Below are 21,130 nucleotides of genomic sequence, written 5' to 3' on the forward strand. Positions count from 1 at the left end.
AAGATATTAAATGATCTATAAAACTAAATAAAACAGGTAAAGGGTATTAAAAACGACTATAAATGGTATGAAAATTCAACAACAAAGAGTATAAGAAATCAAAATTAAAAATCATGAACTGTAAGTTCAAAACGAAGGTAAAATAATAAGGTTACAAAAATAATGTTCTATGCTTATGATTATTATCATAAAATTTTTTAAAAATAAATGTTAAAAACATGTTGGTATCAAATAAAACAACACCATCGAACATGGAAATGTTTTCCTCGTTTTCATATTGATGTTGCAATAATTCGTCTAATGTAATTTCCGCCACAGGAGAAGATAATGGTAAGAGGTTGCTTAATGCTTCAATGTTGAAAATTCCAACTTTATCGCAGCTAATGATAAAAGTTAATTTAATGTCGTTTTTGATGCTTTTCAATATTCCTTCTTCAAACAATCTTTTGGAGCTGATTTTATATGATCCAAATTTGGTTATTCTTCCTTGTTTTCTCAATTCTCGTTGGAAGAAAAAATTCTTGGTAAATGGTATAATTCTTTTATTAAATGATGGTTTTTTTTGCAATGTTGACATGGCCTTTTCAATATAGGCAGCAAAAGTTTGAGATAAATTTTTTAGATATTTTTCTTTTTCATATAATCCTTTCAAGGTTCTTTCAGCAATCACTATTTCTTTTTGTCTCTTTAATCTTTGTCCATGTTTCGTTTTAATGTCAATTGCAATGACATTTAACAATCTTTGAAACTTATCTTTTCTAGTGATTTCTTTCATTTCTTCTAGTTCTAATACTTTTTCCAATGTCATGCATTTTAAACTATGATATGTCATGGTCGTCAAATCTTGCCCTAATGAACTTTGGCTCAATGTGCTATATGAATTGCTGTTTCCGTGATCTTTTATTTCTTCTTGGATCAATTCCTTGAATTTTATTTCGTATTTTGGTTCAATTTTGGATAAAAGTAGGTTCATTAGGTCAGAAACGTTGTTTTGCACAATCATTAAATAAATAATACATCTTTTCACTTGAACAAATAATGTATTAGTTTTAACTTCATTGTTACTCCAGTTTCTTGTTGAGGGGTTCAAATTTAGTTTAAAAGTTCTAGATGTAATTAACTTTTTTAAATCCTTTGAAGATAATGATAATTTACTAATATTTTCAATATGTGTTCTTATAGGATCATCTTTGCTAGGTGCCAAAATATCTAGATTTATATCCAAAAATGTTTGCATAGAAATTACTTCATCAACATCAATTTCCAATGTTGGTCTTAAGTGAGATGTAAAATCATCATAGACGGTTACTCCATATAATGTTTCAACATCTTCAATATTAATAATTTTTTTGAATATTCTAAAAACCTTTTCTGAAGAACTGATAATAAAATCATTTAATGGATGCAAAAACACATCGTCATCCGAAAATGGCTCCATGAAAATCAACTGAGTCATTACTCTAATAACCTCATTCAAATTATTTTTCAACTTCAATAACTCATTTGAGGAAAATGTCACTAGTTCAACTTCGAATTTTTCGGGATTTTGAATAATTTGGTTAATGTAGTTATCTATCATTATAAAGCCAACTGCTGATACTTTGTCCTTTTCATTCAAAAGAGGAAATCTTTTACTTATGATTTGATATGTATTATAGCACAATGCCTTAATATGTTTTGGAAATCTATCAATATTGACATCAATAATACTAAGAATGTTTCCAGTAATTTCTCTTAAATTCTTCAAATTTTTAACAAATTGACTTCGAGTCTTTGGTTCTTGAATGGCATCTTCGACTGAAATGTTTAGTGGATCATCACAATTTCCAGTTTCCTTTTCCTTTCTAACACAATCTCTGTATATTATTAAAGGGTCACTTTCAAGAGATAAACCATTGACCTTGGATATTTTTGAAATTAAAGGTCCAAAAAAAGTTTTCAATAAAGTTTTTTGACGAATTGTATTGTTATAATTCATTAATAGCCTTTGCCATGTTTTATTTTCAGATTGAAAAAATTCAATAACGTCATTTATATGAGAAAATTCACTGTCTATAAGATCTGAAATCAATTTAACAAATAAAAACTCTTCTCTTGAATTATCATTTGTATCACCCGATTGTTGATCAAATTCTTTTGTTTTGTTTTCTTTATCAAACTGGAAGATTTTTGGAATATAAGATTCAGTTGTCTTCATTTTAGATTTTTGTTCAATTTCAAAAAATGAAAAAAGTCTACTCAAATAACAAGGTTGTGTTTGTAGTATATAAAATAAACTTTGATAAGCTTCAATTCTTTGTTTAGCAGCTTTGTTCAAAGAACTGACGTCTACTTTTAAAGTTGATTTATCCAAACTGAGACTATTTCTACTGCTAATACTTCCACCGAAGGTTTTTGAAGTAATTGAACCAGAGTTTAAAGATTTGCCTTTTAAGTTATTTCCATGATGCAAAATTTCATCCAATGTTATTTTATTTTTGAGTAACAATGCAATCTTTGAATCCAATTTTTCGTTGCTCATTTCAATTCTTTCATTTTCCCGGGATTTTTTTTTGATTTCTTCTTTTAATTTTTCCAATTTTACTTCTTCTTCGAAATCACTATTGGTATCGTTTAAAAGATGAGCAAACTTTCTAACCACTGCTAGAGGAGGGTTTTTCATTGATGTTAACAGCCTATAAGCGTTGCCCTGACATCTGCCCTTAATATAACTTTGAATTTTCATAATTTCGTTAATATGTTGATTATAGTAATTCATCATATCACGATAGCGTTTTCTGACAAGATATCCTCTTATACTGGCTTGAGCAGCAACAATGCCTATTTCATTTTCGTATAATTGATCAAATATTAGTTCAAACTGGAATCTAGAAAAAACTCCTCTAAAAGCTGATTGAACCAAAACAGTTGATCTTCTTGTTTTAAACATTTGAATTTTGATATATTTTATATTTCTTCTCACTAAATAACCTCTAACATTTGCTGCAAAATTATTATACAAGTTTTCGGAAGCATCTAGGTGATCTAGCAAATACGCCAAATTATTACGAACAAATCCTCCTCTTCCAATTGTTTGAAGCTCAGTAATTTCAGGAATGGCTTTAAATAAAGAAAATTTTATTTTCCTTATATTTTTTCTGAGTTTATTAGCTCTTATTTTGGATTGAAGTTCAATAATTGTCTTTTTTTCTTTTAAAATTTCTCTTTTATTAATGTTTAAATGATCTTGTAGCAATATTCTTCTTATAATTGATTGAGCAGAAATTGTCATTTTTGTTAAAAATTCGGAATCAAAAGTAATCTTGCTTTCATAGTATCTTTTCTGAGAAGACTTTGAACGAATACAGCTTTGAAGGTAAATAATTTCTTTAGAGGCTTTATTCAAAGCATATAATTTGCTATTGATTTCAGCTCTTGTTTTTTTTCCCTTAAAGATGGCATTTAAAAAATTTATACTTGCAATCTCAGATGCAAGTGCACTTTTTTGAGTATTAATACATTTTCTGATAAGAAAAGATCTAGCAAATGATTGGATTGATATAGTAGTTTGAGTTGTATTTGCCAATACAAATTCTTTTGAATTATATATTTTTCTAGACAGATTACCACGAATCAATGATTGCAATAACAAGACTGATTTCTCAGATTTATTCAATCCAAGAAAAATGGAATGATTTTTTTTTTTCAAAAGATTCTTTCTGATTATAGATTGTAAAATTGTGATATTGTTTTGATATGAATCACTTTTTAATACAATTTGAGAGTAATTGTTTGATTTTTTAAAAATAATTCTTCTAATTGCGGACTGTAACGAAATAATTTCTTTTGAAAAAGAATTAAGCATTAATTTTTGCAAAAATAATTGATAGCGAACAATTGAACCTCTACAAACAGCCTGAGTTTTTACGATTGATCTAATGTATGATTCTAGTTCATTTTCTGTTGGCTCGTTTAACTGTAAAAGGTAGGTTGTTTCATTGTAATATTCGTTATAAGTTTCATTAGCCCTGATTTCAAACTCTTCATCAAATTTGTCTTCTTTTTTAATTAATTTTTTTGGTGTTTCGTGTGGTATTTTAATTTCAAAAGGAATTATTTCTTTTGATTCAATCTCGGGTTCAAGTTTAACATTAATTAATGCATTTTCAATTTCAATTTCTGGTTCAATTTTAACAGTGGATTGTTTTTCTTTTATACTATCAGTTGGTATGATTTCTGGAATTTTTGAGATTTCTGGGATTTTAAGAATTTCTGGAATTTCTAGAGTTTCAGAAATTTCTGGAGATGTGTTTTCTTCTTTTATTTTATGAAAATCATGAATACTTTCAGAAGACTTTAGTTTAAGGTTATTAATTTTGTCACCTCCTTCTTTAACAGATTGAAAATTAGGCATGTTCAAGTCATCCAAGATTTTTTGAGAATTTTTAATTTCTTCATCAGTAAAATTTAACTTACCAACTAAATTCTGCATTTTGGGAGCTTTATCTTTTAATAAAAAGCTTAGAGCATGAATACAAAAGATGACCTTTGGAATATTTTTAGCTTCATAAAGATCAGTTAATTCAAAGCTAAATAAATCGGGCATATTAATGACAGATAAAAAATCAAAAAAATAATTAATATTTTCAGTGTGACGATATAATAATCTATTAAATTTTGATTTTGGAATGATTTTTGGGACTAGCTGAGGAGCAAAAATTTTTGTTAGTTTAGCTAATATTACACCATCTCTTAAGGCATCCTTTGCAATCTCATATTCTGAAGGCAAAGATTCACCAGTACATTGTTCAATCCATATTTTAGCTTCAGCGATTCTACAAAGATATTCATAACCTTGTAAGGATTCACGAGAGTTATCTACCCATGAAGTAGATAATAAAGATCTAGAGTCCTTTGAGTTTTGTCTCTGTAATCTTTTTCTTCCTTTTAAACCAACCACTTCATCAACATTATCAAGATCAATAACTTCGACATTAGAATCTAGTGCAGCCAATTTTGAATTTTTTGAATTTGTAGGTTTTGATTTTTTGATTTGCTGGTTTGATTTTTGTAGGTGATTGAATTTAGTTGGACTTTGAGTTGGATTTATTTGGATTCTCAAAGATGACTTTAATGATGGTTTTAGGGATGACTTTAATGGCGATTTTAAAGACGACTTTAAGGGCGATTTCAGAGGGCTTGAATTGATTTTTGAAGGATTTGAATCAGATAAGATGTTGATGCTAGAAGTATTGGGTGTTTTAGAATCATCCGAGAATAACATATTGGTTAATGCTTCTATGTTGTTATCCAAGATGCTTTGTCTTTTTTCTTTTTTTCTTGAATTGATGATAGAAAAGGAAATATCCGAATTTGATATTGTTTTCAAAGGTGGTCTGTTTTGTTGTTTTAAAGGAGAATTTGAGAGTGAGCCATTTGGATTTATTGATTTTGGATTTATTGATTTGGGGGAGTGATTTTCAAAAGTGTTTTCCTGGTTTTCATTATTTATGCAATCGAGATAGTTTGAAGCAAACTTGTTTCGTTTTGTAGGTGATAAAGATGGTGGTCGAGAGGACATTGTAAATAGTGATATGGAAAGTAAAGGATGCGATTTATTTTTTTTTTTGTATTTTATTTTATTTTATTTTATTTTATTTTATTTTAATTAATTTATTTTAATTAATTAACCATAACTAATCGTGTTGAAGAGAGGATATAATAAGGAAAAGTGATCTCAGACAGAAAGGGCCAAAAAAAAAAATGAAAAAAAAAAACAATAAATATTGGAAAGCAAGAGATCAAAAAAATAGCAAAAAAATCGAATTGCAATGTTTGTTTAGTAAAGATAACAGAGGTTGAGTTGTTTCAGCAAGAGATCGATCATGAAATTGCAATGTTCTGAGAAAACAAAAAGTAAACAGAGGGCCCGATTAGGAAAGAGGTGGATCAGTGTTTATATTTTGAATTTTCCGTTTTGAAAAGAGAGCGATTTTTAAGAGAGGAAAATGTGGATGGAAATTAGGGGATCGTTTTTAGATTAGAGACTATCACAACTACAAGGAAGATGTCAACAAAGGCAGACCCAAACGTGTTGTACAACGAATTCAACAGAAAGAGAGATGGTGAGTATGCTGTGAATGGTGTATTTTGAGAGTGGAGGAGAATGCAACTAACAGTGGTTATCAGGACAGAATTGCGAGAGAAGATAGGTAAATGTAAGAACAAGAATGATTTAATGAGGTTGAAAGAGCAGGTTGTATTGTTGGGCGATGGGATATATGAGAAAATAGCAGACTTGCCGGCGTATGATCAAAAGTATTATTCTGAGAACATTGTGGCATTATTGGAGAAGACAGAGGCACAGCGAGTAGTTGTTAGCAAAAACAGGTTCACCTTTAAGAGAAAGTTGGTTTCTAAAGACATTGGGTCATTGAGTGCGAAAACAGAAAACGATAAGGAGAGTAAGAGTAAGGGCAGGAGTGACGTTGGAAATGAATCTTTAGCAAAACCACTCTATGATAGAGTTGAGCATAAAAATATTAGATTATCTTATCCATCGGGACATGCGTTGATAAAAAATATAAAGGAAAGCATAATAACAACGATATCACCACCACCAGGATCTATTCATTTAGAGACATGCTGTGATTCAATAGTCTGGTTAGTTTCGTCGGGGCCTATTTTCATTCATAATCTCAGCAGGGTGAAGTTGATAGTCGACTGCCACCAGCTTCGTTTGCACAATGCCAAAGAGTGCGAGATCTACTTGAAAGTGGGATCCAAAAGAGCTATTATTGAGAACTGTGAAAAGTTGAAGATATATGCCATTTCAAGTGGCACAGATGGCCAGGAAGACGAAATCGAGATCGACGACTTCAACTGGCCCAGCAGACTCGAGGTGGACCCCAACTACAGCATGGGTCGTATCGACGCAGCAGAGTTTGGGAAACAGAACCAAGGACTCACAGATATTCCAGATAACGAGGATATCAAGGGAGCACAATATATAGCTGATGTGCAACGCTGGGAGTTCTAGGGCAGACAGTTGTAGAAGCTCGAAGGGATGTTTGAGGGGCATCTCCAGCACCGAGACGAAGCACACAGAAGGCAGAGGCAAAGCAGACACAGCTCGAGTGGTGCGATTGTAAGACAGAAGCAGCAGAACAGTAACAGAATAGTCCCACAGAAGCAGCAAGAAAATGGCCTCCTGGTACGGAAGTGGATGGTCTCAAAGGCTCATTAAGGTTGCAACTGTCTGGTTTCCAGTTCCACAGCTGAAGCTGGGAGGTTAGCTCTGTGCTGTTTCAGATCTTGTATATATACACCCTTTTGTCTGTTTCCTCCAGACCCACCAAGCAATTATCTTTCAGATCAATCTCAGATCAAGCATATATCAAGCATATATCAAGCATATATCAAGCATATATCAAGTACACAACAACCACACACCAAATCATGGAGTTCAAACCTGCTTCCAAACTTCAGAAGGCTGTCAGAAAGTATGTCACCTATCCTCTTTTTCTAGCAAAGTTGGGTGTCAATCTTGTGATCGATAGGCTTGCTGTTTATCTTTTGGAGCTCCTCAAAAAGGACCAGGTTCTAAAGCAAAACAAAGGCTTTCTCTACTTGAAAAAAATAGATCAACAGCTATTTCCCTCCTTATTTTTCCACTTCAAAGATCAAGCCTTGGGCGAATCCATCAACTACAATCCTGCCAACAATTCTCTTATCTGGGTCGATGGTTTCACTGGCGAAATCCACAGGCTCTTTTTGCCAGCCAACTCATCTGAAGTTGACGAATTCACCCAAGATCAATTGGACCAAATTGCTCAATCCCACGAACACTTCAATGTCGAAGAAAGGATAGGCTCTGTAGCCTTAACTGCCGATAACGATATCCTAATGGCTTGCTGCAATCATAGCATGGGCATTATAAATTTCAAAGACAAGTCCTACAAAAATGTTATCCCATTATTGACCAAAGAAGAGGCAAAATATCTAAGAATGAACGATGGTATCGTCGATCCTAATGGTAATTTCTGGGTTGGAACCATCGATATCGACTGGGGTATTCCTTCAATAGCAAATTCAAACAACTTCCTATTTTTCATCAATGCAAAGACATTAAAGGCCACAAAAGTCTTTGATAATATTACAATGTCAAATGGAATGGCTTTTTCTAAGGATCTAACCAAGTTTTTTCACACTGATACTCTAATCTTTAAAATATTCAAATACGACTATGATCAAGCAACAAACAAAATCTCAAACAAATCTCTCTTTATCGATATAAGTAAATACTATCCAGGGAAACTAGTTGCTCCCGATGGTATATGGATCTCTGAAGATGACGAACTATTTGTTGCAATCTGGGGTTCAAATGAGGTCGCAAGATTCAATAAGTTTGGTAAGTTGATAAAAACCTACCACAACGACCAAACTGCAAACGTCTCTTGCCCCATCTTAGGTGGCAAAAATGGTAATGAATTATACATTACAACTGTCGTTCCTCATCTTGATTTTGTTAATGACCCTGAACCAAATCCTTATGATGGTGCTCTTTACAGAATCAAATTGGAAGATTCAGTCAAAGGCCAAAAAAAATTCATATGGGGAGGTCCAGTTGATCCCAATGAATACCCAAATCAATCCTATTAAATGAAATCAAATAAAATAAGATAGCTTATTATTTATATTTATATATATATTTATATATATATTTTTTGTTATTTTTTTACTCTATTTTATCTTTATTTTATCTTAATCTTTATTTTGCTGGTTTTGATTTGATTTGATTTGATTTGATTTGATTTGTTTTGCTTTGTTTTGTTTTCTTCCTCTTTCCTGTTTATCTTTTGCTTAAATAGCTCTTGCTAATTTACAACCCATCTTCTCTTTCTCTTCCATTCATTCTCTTCTTCAATACACCTTTTGTTGCCTTTGAGTAAAAAAACAACAAAAAAACACACAAAAGCATTTCAATGCAGATCAAAATAAATTTCAGAATCCATCCACACGGATCTCAAAATTGACCTATAAAAAGAAAAGCAAATAACGACTTATTCCAGTAATCGACTCAAGAACCAGAATCGATATCCCTCAGCTGCCCCCAATTCACTGCTATTTATGTCATTTAGTTTCTTATCTTGTAAATAATTCTACTCTTCTGCGATGAATTCATTACTCTTCAAAAACTCAGGCTTTTTCAGGAAAAATCTTACTTCTTCCTCTCTAAAATCAGCAAATGATCTTCTATCATTAAACCAAAAAAGATGCTTTGCCAAATCGTTCTTTAAAAAGGAATCCAATTCAAATCCAAATCCAAATATCATCAAGTCAAGTGCTTTACCTGACTCCTTAGTCATACTTGGAGGAGTGGCCCTAGCCTCAACTTTGGCTTACTATCTTTACGATGCTAAATCATCCTTTCAAGAATATGTCACTTCCCCAGTTATTAGATTGGTAACCGATGGAGAAAATGGTCATAAATTTGGTATCTTTGCTCTAAAAAATGGTTTATGCCCCAGAATTGTCGATGATAACGATATCGATTTACTAAAAGTAAAAAACATATTTGGAGGTAGAACTTTATCAAATCCAATTGGTATGGCTGCTGGTTTTGACAAAAATGGTGAAGCAATTGATCCCTTATTTGACTTGGGTTTCAGTTATGTCGAAATTGGCTCAATTACTCCAGAACCTCAACCAGGAAATCCAACTCCAAGAGTCTTTAGATTACCTAGAGATGAGGCCATTATCAATAGATATGGTTTTAATTCCGATGGCCATTGGAGCGTTCTAACTAATCTTAGATTAAGATTGGAAAAATACTACTACCAGAAAAACTACCATTTGAGTTTAGAATCACCTTATTCAAATGCTTTCAGAGATGAAAAAATCTTAGCCATAAATTTAGGTAAGAATAAAAATGGCGATGAAATCGAAGATTATACACTAGGTGTTCAAAGATTTGGCGAATATTCAGATGTATTAGTTATCAATGTTTCTTCTCCAAATACTCCCGGCTTGAGAACTCTACAGTCAAATGAAAAATTAACCAACCTATTAAAGGCTGTTAAAAAAGAAAGAGATAACTTATCTGGAACCATAATCGATAAATACCATAAACCATCACTCTTGGTCAAAATAGCTCCAGATTTAAGTGAAATGGAGATAAAATCAATTGCAGAATCCGTAAAGGAGTCCAAAATCGATGGTATAATTGTTTCCAATACAACCATTCAAAGACCAATTAACTCAATGAGAACTGATGATGTAAAATTATTAAAAGAACAAGGTGGTTTATCTGGTAAACCAATTAAAGAATTGTCTTTAAAGGCATTGAGAACTTTGAGAAAATATACAAAAGATGATCCAAGCTTAATTTTAGTCGGTTGTGGTGGTATCAGCAGTGGTAAAGATGCCATTGAATTTGCTAAAGCTGGAGCATCATTTGTTGAAGTATTAACTTCATTTGCATATAGAGGACCAGGATTACCATATAAAATAAAAAGTGAAATTATCAACGAACTTAAAAAAGAAGGCAAAACTTGGATGGATATCATTGGTGAAGATGATAAATAAACTTCATTATCGGCCATCTTTATATACAAATAAACATCTACAGATAGTTATATAGATGCTGACCTCAAAAAAAAAAAAAAAAGCCCTGAAGAACTCAAATCAAAGCCCTCCCCAAACAAACAATAGAAAACTTCCCAAAGCTTATATTCTGTATTCATAATTTTGGTCTACAATAATTTTAATTTTTGTTTTAATTCTAATGAATATTGCATTTTTTATGTTTGAAATCGATCTAAATAAAAATTAATAATTTGCTAATCAATTGGTTGTAGTATATTATAATGTTATGCAATAAAAAAAAACAAAATAAAAATAGAAAAAGTTAATTGTTAATTGTTAATTGTTAATTTTAAATTGTTAGTTTTGAATTGAAACGCGATATTAATAAAATAGAAATATATTACAAAAAAATATATTGAATTAATTAAAATAAGAGAGCAAGCCAAATATGACAACCACAAATGCCAAGTCATTAACAATAAATCCAATCATTTCACAATATTGAGCTAACAATTTTAAATAATTTAGAATATATATAGGTATAAATGGTTGAGCATAAGAAATTCCTTTACCAATAATTGAATCAAAAATGTAGTCAAATTTGAAAAAATGGAAATTATAGAGCAAATAAAAAAATAATGAGGAAAAAAATTCAAAGATTAAGAAGAAATAATAAAATGTTGTTTTAGGATAATCTTCTATTCTGGCAATTTTATCTAATGATGAATAAGTCTCATGTTGAGAAAAACTGTAAATGACAGCAATCAATAAAATAATAAATTTGAATAAGGTGAATTTTGCCTTAAATTGGTGAGTTAAATACTTGTTGTATTTTAATACTTCCTGGCCATGACCAGGTGGAAAATTATTATTATTATTAGTGTTTCCTTGATTAAAATTTTGACGGTTGAAATTGCTTAAAATTCCTTCAAATTCATCATTTCCGAACATTTCCTTGACAAAATCATTCATTGAAGGATTAAAGGTACCATCTTGGTCATTACCATTTGAAAACTGACTTTTGTTTATAGAATCAACAAAAATTTTTGACAATTTATCAATTTCCAAATCAGTAACGTCAATACTGCTTCCATTAAAGTTCAAAGTGTCGATATCCTGATCTTGTGGATCCAGATCGTGTTCATGATCGTGTTCATGATCATCATATTCTTCAAGATTTGGAGGTTCATTTAACATCATTGAGATTCTGCTCATTTTAGTTCTCCTGTTGAAAGCATTGGAATTGTCAGAAAAGGATTTAAAACTAGAAGATTGATCGATCGACAACTCATCAATTTTGTCTTCATTGATTGCTGAATTTGCTAGGGATGAAGACTTGAGATTTGACCGTTTTTCGTTCTCGTTTTCATTTGTAATATTGGAAGTGTCATTATCACTTTTAGTATTGGAAGCATTGGCATTAGAATTAGCAATGTTATTAGCATTGTCCTTGATCTGGGCTTCTTGGAGATGAGAATTAGCTACAGGTTTAGTAGCAGTTGGCTGGAAAGAGGAGTTTGAGTTTGTAATTTTCTGGAGACGGGAAGAGCCCTGATTCTTCAATTTAGCAGCACGTCTCTCTCTCAATAACTTGCGCTTTTCTGCCTCGCTCAAAGTAGACATTTTCTGAAGATGGTTATTATAATTGAATATGTTGGAGCTGTAGATAGAGAAAAAAATTGGAAAGAGCTTCACAACAGCAAATCCGCGAAACGGAGAAAGTGCGGATGCTGCAATCCGCGGACGGACTCTTTCGCCACGTATCTAGGAGCTGATTGAGAAGATCATCAGCAGAAGCAGCAGAAGCAACAGCAGTGGGCAATTCGCAGGATATCATTCAGTAGTTGAGATGGAGGCATATGGGGACTCAGACGAGCTTTACACGATTCGCCAAAAGTTTTTTTCGGGTCAATTCAAGTTGGTCGCAGAGACATCGTTGAAATCGTTTTCAGGCAGCGTTGCAGCAAGAGCTGAAGAGTATATTTTAAGATCCAGGATATCATTGGGAGATGTTTCTGGGGTGTTGAATTACATTCAGGCAGAAGAACAAAATGGCAGAGCCTTGCCAGCTGGATTGGAGGCTATTAGATTGTATGCATTATATGTAAGGAATCCATCAAAGAACGATATTCATCTAAAGTTTGAAGAATTTATCTCAAGGCACACAAACGATGAGACCACGCTAGTATTGGGGTCAATTTATTTGGTTAAGCAATATGGGAACTATGAAGATGCATTAACGTTGTTGAGTAAAGGTGAAAATTCCTTGGAATGTATTTCAGTTATTGTTCAAATTCAATTATTGAGAAATCGATTAGATTTAGCTATAAAAGAGTTGAAAAACTCTAGACAAATATCTCAGGATTCTATAATTTATAATTTGAGCGAGAGCTGGGCCAATTCTGTATCTGGGAGTGATGACAAATTACAATCGAGTTTTTATTTTTGGGAAGAGATTTCGCAATCTAATACGAGTGTTAAATCATTAGTTAGTTTGTTGATTATTAATTTGCAAATGAAACATTTTCCTGAATCTAAAGAAATCATCGATCAAATAGAGTTGTTGAATGGTGATGATTTAAATTTCTTAGCGAATGAGATTACATATTATGTTATTAATGGAGATAATAAGAAAGTTGAAGAGTTAATACAAAGATTGAACCAATTATCCAAGGGACAACACCCATATATCATTGATTATAAAGAAAAGGATGCAATGTTTGATGAAATTGTACAAAAATATAGTATATAAATTTGATCGATGTATACGTTGAGAGTATATTGAGATTGTTAACTATTAATGGAAATTTATATTTACTATCACTTTTTCTTTTTATTTTTTTTTTATTATATTATCAGAATTTAAATATAAAATAAATAAATGGAAAAAAGAAGAAAAAGAAGAAAAGTCGTAAATTTAAAAGGGGATCAATTGAAGATGTAAATATAATATTGAACGGTTAAGTTGCCTTGTTGATCTCTGACAAAGCGACCTTTACCAATGAAATTTTGATTTGATACCCATTTTTCGTCAGCACAGGAACCATCTAATAAAAAATAAGGCGAGTTACTGAGATATCCATCGGTGTATTCCATTGTGGAAGAAGCCTTTGAAAAGACATCAGCGATTGCTTTGTTGATTTGAACCACACCGGAATATTTCATTTCAATGCCACCGCCATTTTTCTTTGATTTCAATAAGATTCTGCAGTCAAGGTTACTGACTGGAGGATTGGAGATGCCATTAATCGAAGTGATGTGATCAGTGCCGGCAATAATGTCACAATCAAAGGGAAGATCATTATCAAGAGATTTTGTGTAGCCGCCTTTGATGTTGACATATGTCAAGGAAGTAGTGTCATTGGAATAAACTACAGAAGGTTCATCGACAATGATGTTGATAAAGATAACGGGTTTGAGAGTTGGAATAGGTGGAGCAGACATTTTGGTGTGGAAGACGATGGGATAAAGCGGAATTGAGTTGTTTAAGAAAAAGAAAAAGAAGAGATGTAGATATGAATAAAAGTGGGTGGATCGGAGATTATATATATGAAATGGAATGAAAGGAAGGAAGGCGGCATGGATCAATCAGAGTCGGGGGTTGAATAGTGTTTGATGAGGAAGTTCGGAGTTCGCTTGGGGTATAAATTTACAGAATATAGAAGCAAATGAATTCCAATAGCATTGAATTAGAGAGAAACAGGTGAAAGAGAGTCAAGAAAGATGGAAGGAAGTTGAATAAAATAGAATAGAATAGAATAGAATATAAAATTGAAAAATATTTATTTATGAGATATAATATGAATTTATTGAGAATTTATTTGTAGGAATTATTTAGGAAGACTTGCTTTCAATTAGATCTTTAAATTCTTCTTTTGCATATCGAGTACCACAATAACCACATGGTACGGCAGCTACATTATCTAGGTTGATATAAACTCTGGGGTGACCTTGGTGAGGACCTTTATTTCCATTACAAACAGCTATGTTTTTGGAGATGTATTGGATTGGATGTTTTTGGATTAGTTCCATAGCAGAATAAGGTTGTGGTTGTTTTGACAAGTCTTTTTGAATAAATCTGAGGGAGGAAAATATTTGATTTTTTGGTTTTTGAGATTGAGACCAAGGAGCGATTCTGTTGGGAGCTTGTTGAAAGGCGTTATTTATATCAGGAGTACCAACATCTTTTACAGTAGGCAAAGCAGGAGAAGAAGAGGGTTTGGAGGATTCGGAAGAATATAGACGTATGAAAGTAGATCTTTTGATGGATTGTCTAAGAATTGGTAGGGACATGGTTTAGAGTTGAGGGAAGGTTTTGTTTTTCTTTGCTTTATTTTATTTATTTTATTTTATTTTATTGTGATGTTGGTCAATACGATTGTGATTGAGAGTATGAAAGTGAAATTGAAAGTGATGTCCAAACAGGAGAATTCGATTGGTTCGCTTTGAGATTTTGAAGCAAGAAAAACGTGATCTGAGCCCTAATTGAGCGATAGAGGAAGAGAGCCCTAGTGTGATTGTGATAGGGAGATCCATTGGGATGGATTTTTGAGTTGGATATTATAACTTGATAGATGAAAGTAGAATGAGATGGGGTCGCGATGGGGTCGCGATGGGATTGTGATGACGTTGTGGACAAGAGAAAAAGCAAAAAACAAGATACGAATATGAAATTGATTAGCTAAATCAATTAGCTAGAAAGAGCAAATTGAAAGAGCAAATGTAAAGATAAAAGGTGTCTGTTGAGATGTAGTGTCATGTGCTTCGGGAGCAAGTGAGGATTTGAAGAGGAAGATACAAAGGGCGTGGGTATATATATCTATATATACAAGATCAGTGGATAGATACAGGTACAGGTACATTTAAGAGACCAGAGGGTTATACTATAGAATAGAGAGGATAGAGAATTGTAATTGAGCGAAGATGTCTTTGTATATGACTTTTGTAAGTGAAATTGAAGAATTGGAAAGACGTGGTGAAGAATAAAAGGGGAACATAGTACTAACAGAGAGTGTGGTTTTGGTTGACAGATATTTTTATCGTTGATTATTGAAATGAGCATTATAACAATATTGGTTATTCCGTTTCCAATAATCATCAGGAAACAGTTTATTACAGTGGCAGATTATGTCTCGAGTTCGTTAGAGTTTCGAGTATCGATCAAGTGTTTTGGGGGATTAATTTTGTTGTTGTTTTTGGACGCATTGAATAGGTCATCATCGATCAACCTCCACCCGGAAAGCACTGGCCTTGGAAACAGTGGGAATGGCGATGGCAGTCAAGATAACGTGGGAACAAATGTGTTGATTACACCAGAGTTGATCGCTACGAAGTTTTATAACCAAAGAAATTTCTATCTTTCTGGAGCTATATTATTTCTATTATTAGCTATTCCAACGGTTTTGAACATATTGAAGAAGATCGTTAAATATGAAACAATCGTGCAAACAGAGATATTGGGAAAGAAGCCCAGCGAGTTAATCAGTTTAGAAAAGAAATTGGACAAGAAATCAATTGATTATGAAACATTGGTAAAACAAGTCAAAAGCCTAGAAAAAGCCTATAATGAAAAAGCCGACACTTTGAATAAAGTTGAGATGAAAGAATTTGAAAAGGAATCCAAAAAGACCAGTTGAGTTGGTGGATGTGAAAAAGAATAGTCAAAAAAGAGTGGTAAGATGATAAACAATAAGTAATATACGTAATATAAGTAATATAAGTAATATACGTAATATAAGTAGTATACGTAATACACGTAGTATACGTAATATGAATGTGATTATGGCTAATACAGTGAATTTTTTAGTTAATTTTTGATGTTTTAATACAAATTGAATTTGAATGCGTTTGGATTATGCTCATATATCGGTATTAATCCTGACTCCAGCACAGCAGAGAACAGAAACGTCCCTGTTTTGCAAGCATGCACGTGCCACAGCCTAAGCCAACGAAGCCTGAACCCTAAAACGCACAAAACATTCCGCTACAGCAGGGGAGGAAGGTGAGAGTAAGAAGCTCAATGGGCTCGATTCAGGTTGAGGGCAACGACAAGAGAGCTGATGGGTGAGATAATAGCAAATGAGGAAATGAGCAGTGGGCGAATGAATGAACAGTAAATGAGCAGTATACAAACAGCAAATAAACAGCAAATAAACAGAAAAACAGCAAAGAGCTGGAAATGAGCAAAGCTGCTCGACGATTGCTTGCCGGAAACGCAGCTCTCGGTCCTCGTACACAAAAGACGTCTCAAGAATGATTCCCGTTTTGGGCTGCCCAACAGTTGTTCGCTATTAATAGAACAGACAGAAAGCATAGGAATGGAGCTTCTTCCGCCACGGCAGCCCATCTCGGCCCTGCCGCCGCTTCTCGTTCCGCTGCTGCTGCTGCTGCTGCTGCTGCTGCTGCTGCCTGCTTTTACTCATCCTATGCCTCTGCTGCTGCTCGGGCCTGGTCTGCTGCTGCCGCTTCGTATCTTGCGGTCGCTGCTCTCTGTCGTCTGCACACCGTTCATCGTCCGTGACGGCATTTCGCTGTGCCTGCTTTCGCTTGTCTCTCCCGCCACTAGCAGGTATTTTCTGGGCAATATGCCAGTCTAGCCGGTCAACGCTGGGCAGTTGTCTCGTCAGCGCGGGCTGCAGCACGGAAAGGGCGCGCGTGACGAAGAGCGTCGAAGACGGGTGCGGACGACACTGCGGCCGTGCCGTGCTTTGCTCCAGTCCAAGCGCTCTTTGATCCTGCTGGAATTTGTCACTATGCTTTAGATTTATGATTTGTGATTAATGGCTCTTACAAAGATATAAATATAAATAAAATGCTCCTTCCCTTGCTTTTTTTTTTCTTCTTCTAATTTCATCTTCCCAAAAGTCGTAAAAAACCCTTGGTTTTACTCTCTCTCTCAATTCTTTCTTGTCTACTGCCCTGCTGTCGTTGTTTTGAACTTTACTCATCTTCCTGGTTCAACAAATCTCACTGGTCCACTGCTTGTCGTTGAACTCTTCTTTCTACCATTTTTATTCTTTTATACTATATTCCACTGTTTGTCGTTTGGTTCTTTGGCCTTTTGCTTTTAATTAGTACAACCACATTTTATATTTTATATTTTATATTTTAATTTATCATGCCCGGTTTTTCAAAGATCTTTGGTAGAGGCAGATCAAAATCAAAGTCAAAACTAGACTTGATAGCTGCGTCTAATGAAAAAAATGATAAATCTGATAAAAACACTGCTCAAAAACAAAAAAATCCACAGATTCCCACCACTTCTCAACAAAATATCTCCGATAATCAAATCCCAAATCAAAATGCAAATCCAATCTCAAACCACTCAGCTTCGCCCTCTTTAAACTCTACAAACGTACTAAACGATCCCATCAACAACCCTTCGCCTCAACTTCAATTCCAACCTGGTTCTGCTTCTCTTCCTGATTCTCCTACCCAGTCTTCACCACAACCTGCCCAACAACAAAAACTTCACCCCCAACAATCAATTCCCACTTCCTTCATGAGAGCCAGATCTACCTCAAGAGCCTCCTACTCAAATAGTCCCGACGAATATCTCAACAATAATTCCTCTCAAACAAACCTAAATAACAACTCGTCCACCAAATTATCCCATTCAAAACATCGCTCGATTACAAGCCAAAAAAGTCTCTCAAATAACCAAAATAACCAAAATACTCAAAATCCACAAACTCCCTCAAGAAGACGATTATCCTCTCCTTGGGACTTACCTGACTCAACTCCTGAAGAATTGATCCCAATTCTAACTCTAATCAATTCCCAACAAGCAAGAGTTTACATTGAAGGTTTTTTTTCTCTACTCATTAAAAATTCAAATTTCATTTCTTCAGTAGCAAATACACCTCAAAATAATAACAGCATCACCAACACTAATAATAACAACAACAGTAACAACAGTAACAACAGTAACAACAACAACGAGTTCATAAATGGCTACGGCTCCTTATCTGGTAACGAATTGTCAATCTGGAAATCTGACGAAATTGACTTTAAACCCATCTACATCAACGTAGCAGACGCAAATTTTATAAATGACTTCAACAACCTAACCATAACCATCTTCAGTCCCTCTTTAAATAACTACATTCTAAAATTCACTTCCCTAGATCTTCTAAAAAAATGGTTCTCAGCTTTGATCTTGTCCAACTTTGAATACAACTGCCTTCATGAAGCCTACACTGGCGCTCTATTATCTGCAAAGGCAATCCTTCTCTCCGACGTCAAAACTCTACTATCAGAAACAAGATACTCCATAGCTGAATGGGCAAACATAAGGTTGAACTTCATAACTTCAAAATGGTTCAAAGTCTATATTGTTGTCGCTCCTTCAAATAACAGCGACAGCAAATCCGGCTCTCTATCAATCTATTCCTCGAATAAAACAATAAAGAAAAATCTACTAATCTCAATTAAAAAGGCAAACTCTTGTTTTGCTGTCTACCCACAGGGCCCTGAAGTTATTGATCATAGCTCTTTAATGAAACTCGACGGCGAAATCACCATCCATAACTGGAAATTCTTCAACAACCCTTCAAATTCAATTTCCTCATCCTCCTCAAATTTAAACTTGGCCTCAATTTCAAATCAAAACTTATCCTCTCCCTCAAATAACACCAATATAAGATCAAGATCCTCCTCCTTGAATTCCTTTGTCAAAAGAAAAAACTCAAACTCCTCTTTAAACAGTCACCTATCTGCTTCGAATCGTAACGAAAGCTTTGAAAGTCTAAACATAACCTCAACCTCCAACACAACATCCCTCAACACCTCTCTATATATCATTCCTGAAAATCATCCTTCCGTCAAAAGTTTTGAAACAATGATCAGGTTCATGATTCCAGTATTCGACGCCTTTAATTTATATGGAAGACCCAAAAAATTAGTGTCCGATAAATCAAATCTAAATTCCCTACTATTTGCCTTGCCTGTCCTACCAAGAACAAAATATCTAAACTACAACGACTGTCTTAAATTAATTGACTTGAAAATTGATAATAAACCGGCCTTAAGAGATTTAAGCAACAGCAATCCCAATCAAAACCAAAACCAATCAAATAAATCTCACCAAAGGAAAAACTCAAAAAAAATCAAATTTGGCTTAACCTCAAAACAAAAATCAAAACAAGACCAAATTGATACAAATTCAATCCCAGTTGTGCCTGAATATACAAATAAAACCCTACTCAAAGATTGGTCAAACAGAGATTGGATTCGGTTTTTAAAAACTGAAATCAAATATAAATTATTAAATGGCTACCAAGGTGCTGGTGATTTAATACTCGATTTAGAAACTGCTGTCAATCTAGCTCAAGGCTCTGATTATTCCATCAATGGTTATTCTGGTCAACCTGATTCTTCAAATTTAAGAAGAAATCTAAGTATTAGCAGAAACTCTGTCAGAAATTCAATTGTTGCCAATCCTTTCAGCAATAGAACTTCTTTCGTTAATACCGAAAATCAAAATTCTGATAATAAAAGCACAAACAATGTGGCTTTTAACTCATCACCTCAACAATTACCATTAGATTCTAATTACACTGCTAATAATAATGAATCGAGTAATGATGATTACAAAATTGATAATGCTTTGAGCAATAATTCTTATTCCAATCAACCTTTCAATATACAAGAATTTGCTGCCAGCAATGTGCCTCAAATTAATAACTTTATGAGCTCAAATATAAATGATTTGGGAGCCAATCAACCACGCACAGTTAATCCAGCTCAAACTTGAGTTTATTCTAAAAATATACTTGATCTAAAATTAGTATTTTTTTTGTAAATTTTTTATTTTCAACTTTCAAATTTTAATTTTATCTTCTGAGCTGACTTTTCAAAGCTAAATTTAATTTTGCATTTTTCAATAGATTATCCACAATTAATTATCCAATTCCATCATTTTTATTTTCCCTCTTGATTTATACTTTTATTTCCCCTTTCCCTTTCCAGTACAATAATATTTCTGTTTTATTTATTTCCTTATTTTTCAATTTTTCAATTTTTCAATTTTTTTATCTATTTTGGTTTTTATAGATGTCATGTTTAAAACAAAAAGTTTGTTATTAAAACAATAAAGTTAAAAATAATTTACGTTGTGAACATGTTCTAAGTAAAATGTAGTATTCTTGGTGGATTGCCCTTATCTATATTGTATAAAAATGGAACCAATATAATCAATAAAAATAAATAAGCAAAATAAAAAAAAATAAAAACTCAAACAAAAGTGAACAAATAGAAAAAACTTAAACCAAAATAAAACAGACAAAAGAAAGAATAAATGAAACAAAAAAAAAGTAAATCAAAATATAAGAATAAAAGATAATTAATTTTACTTTAATAATAAAATTTAGATTATTCAATTTTTTCAAATTGACCAAACTGCTCAACTCCATGATTGATTTCATTATTTATATTAAGTTTATCTTCAAGCTCTTGAGTTTTTTGCACAATTGATGTCTCTTTAACTTCTTTTTCAGTGGTAGGTATAAGTTTTGATATTATTTCTGGATTTTGTTTCAAAAATTGGACATGATCGACCATTGTT

The 21,130-nt window shown here is 33.1% G+C and overlaps 10 protein-coding genes across 10 annotated transcripts; 6 read left to right on the forward strand and 4 right to left on the reverse strand.

Annotated features, from left to right (window-relative positions):
* Positions 1-51: 51 nt before the first annotated feature.
* IQG1 (Iqg1p) lies at positions 52-5,649 on the reverse strand. The gene has a single exon (XM_020193808.1). It carries the CDS (start codon positions 5,558-5,560, stop codon positions 152-154), a length of 5,409 nt encoding a protein of 1,802 aa, XP_020045525.1. The 5' UTR covers positions 5,561-5,649; the 3' UTR covers positions 52-151.
* A 397-nt stretch (positions 5,650-6,046) lies between these two features.
* ASCRUDRAFT_71936 (uncharacterized protein) lies at positions 6,047-7,018 on the forward strand (the record flags this gene model as incomplete). Its single annotated transcript, XM_020192009.1, has 2 exons — positions 6,047-6,104; positions 6,159-7,018. 2 exons carry the CDS (start codon positions 6,047-6,049, stop codon positions 7,016-7,018), a joined length of 918 nt encoding a protein of 305 aa, XP_020045526.1.
* Positions 7,019-7,228: 210 nt separating this feature from the next.
* On the forward strand, positions 7,229-9,051 carry ASCRUDRAFT_113814 (regucalcin). Its single transcript, XM_020188796.1, has one exon. It carries the CDS (start codon positions 7,438-7,440, stop codon positions 8,638-8,640), a length of 1,203 nt encoding a protein of 400 aa, XP_020045527.1. The 5' UTR covers positions 7,229-7,437; the 3' UTR covers positions 8,641-9,051.
* Positions 9,052-9,153: 102 nt separating this feature from the next.
* URA1 (dihydroorotate dehydrogenase) lies at positions 9,154-10,566 on the forward strand (the record flags this gene model as incomplete). Its single annotated transcript, XM_020190800.1, has 1 exon — positions 9,154-10,566. One exon carries the CDS (start codon positions 9,154-9,156, stop codon positions 10,564-10,566), a length of 1,413 nt encoding a protein of 470 aa, XP_020045528.1.
* A 420-nt stretch (positions 10,567-10,986) lies between these two features.
* GET2 (GET complex subunit GET2) lies at positions 10,987-12,189 on the reverse strand (the record flags this gene model as incomplete). Its single annotated transcript, XM_020194699.1, has 2 exons — positions 10,987-11,072; positions 11,139-12,189. The coding sequence occupies 2 exons, from the start codon at positions 12,187-12,189 to the stop codon at positions 10,987-10,989; spliced, it is 1,137 nt and encodes a 378-aa protein (XP_020045529.1).
* A 226-nt stretch (positions 12,190-12,415) lies between these two features.
* Positions 12,416-13,318, forward strand: SEC28 (coatomer subunit epsilon; the record flags this gene model as incomplete). The annotated part of the gene is made up of 1 exon (XM_020194700.1): positions 12,416-13,318. The coding sequence occupies one exon, from the start codon at positions 12,416-12,418 to the stop codon at positions 13,316-13,318; it is 903 nt and encodes a 300-aa protein (XP_020045530.1).
* Positions 13,319-13,406: 88 nt separating this feature from the next.
* On the reverse strand, positions 13,407-14,205 carry ASCRUDRAFT_113817 (DUF3237 domain-containing protein). Its single transcript, XM_020188797.1, has one exon. It carries the CDS (start codon positions 14,008-14,010, stop codon positions 13,495-13,497), a length of 516 nt encoding a protein of 171 aa, XP_020045531.1. The 5' UTR covers positions 14,011-14,205; the 3' UTR covers positions 13,407-13,494.
* Positions 14,206-14,400: 195 nt separating this feature from the next.
* Positions 14,401-14,859, reverse strand: ASCRUDRAFT_71942 (zinc-finger domain-containing protein; the record flags this gene model as incomplete). Its single annotated transcript, XM_020192010.1, has 1 exon — positions 14,401-14,859. One exon carries the CDS (start codon positions 14,857-14,859, stop codon positions 14,401-14,403), a length of 459 nt encoding a protein of 152 aa, XP_020045532.1.
* Positions 14,860-15,174: 315 nt separating this feature from the next.
* ASCRUDRAFT_113819 (uncharacterized protein) lies at positions 15,175-16,463 on the forward strand. The gene is made up of 2 exons (XM_020188798.1): positions 15,175-15,510; positions 15,597-16,463. Exons 1-2 carry the CDS (start codon positions 15,490-15,492, stop codon positions 16,200-16,202), a joined length of 627 nt encoding a protein of 208 aa, XP_020045533.1. The 5' UTR covers positions 15,175-15,489; the 3' UTR covers positions 16,203-16,463.
* Positions 16,464-17,490: 1,027 nt separating this feature from the next.
* ASCRUDRAFT_113959 (uncharacterized protein) lies at positions 17,491-20,630 on the forward strand. Its single transcript, XM_020188799.1, has one exon. It carries the CDS (start codon positions 17,684-17,686, stop codon positions 20,318-20,320), a length of 2,637 nt encoding a protein of 878 aa, XP_020045534.1. The 5' UTR covers positions 17,491-17,683; the 3' UTR covers positions 20,321-20,630.
* Positions 20,631-21,130: the final 500 nt, after the last annotated feature.

Source organism: Ascoidea rubescens (assembly GCF_001661345.1).
Source record: "Ascoidea rubescens DSM 1968 unplaced genomic scaffold ASCRUscaffold_13, whole genome shotgun sequence".
In the NCBI taxonomy this organism is placed as follows: Eukaryota; Fungi; Ascomycota; class Saccharomycetes; order Ascoideales; family Ascoideaceae; genus Ascoidea; species Ascoidea rubescens.

Excerpts from the sequence above, each read along its gene's own strand:
- ASCRUDRAFT_113817 (XM_020188797.1), bottom strand. The coding sequence starts at position 14,010 with ATGTCTGCTCCACCTATTCCAACTCTCAAACCCGTTATCTTTATCAAC.
- ASCRUDRAFT_113959 (XM_020188799.1), top strand. The coding sequence starts at position 17,684 with ATGCCCGGTTTTTCAAAGATCTTTGGTAGAGGCAGATCAAAATCAAAG.
- ASCRUDRAFT_113819 (XM_020188798.1), top strand. The coding sequence starts at position 15,490 with ATGTCTTTGTATATGACTTTT. Across the intron at positions 15,511-15,596 it reads TGTCTTTGTATATGACTTTT|ATATTTTTATCGTTGATTAT; the intron begins GTAAGTGAAATT and ends TTTGGTTGACAG.
- IQG1 (XM_020193808.1), bottom strand. The coding sequence starts at position 5,560 with ATGTCCTCTCGACCACCATCTTTATCACCTACAAAACGAAACAAGTTT.
- ASCRUDRAFT_113814 (XM_020188796.1), top strand. The coding sequence starts at position 7,438 with ATGGAGTTCAAACCTGCTTCCAAACTTCAGAAGGCTGTCAGAAAGTAT.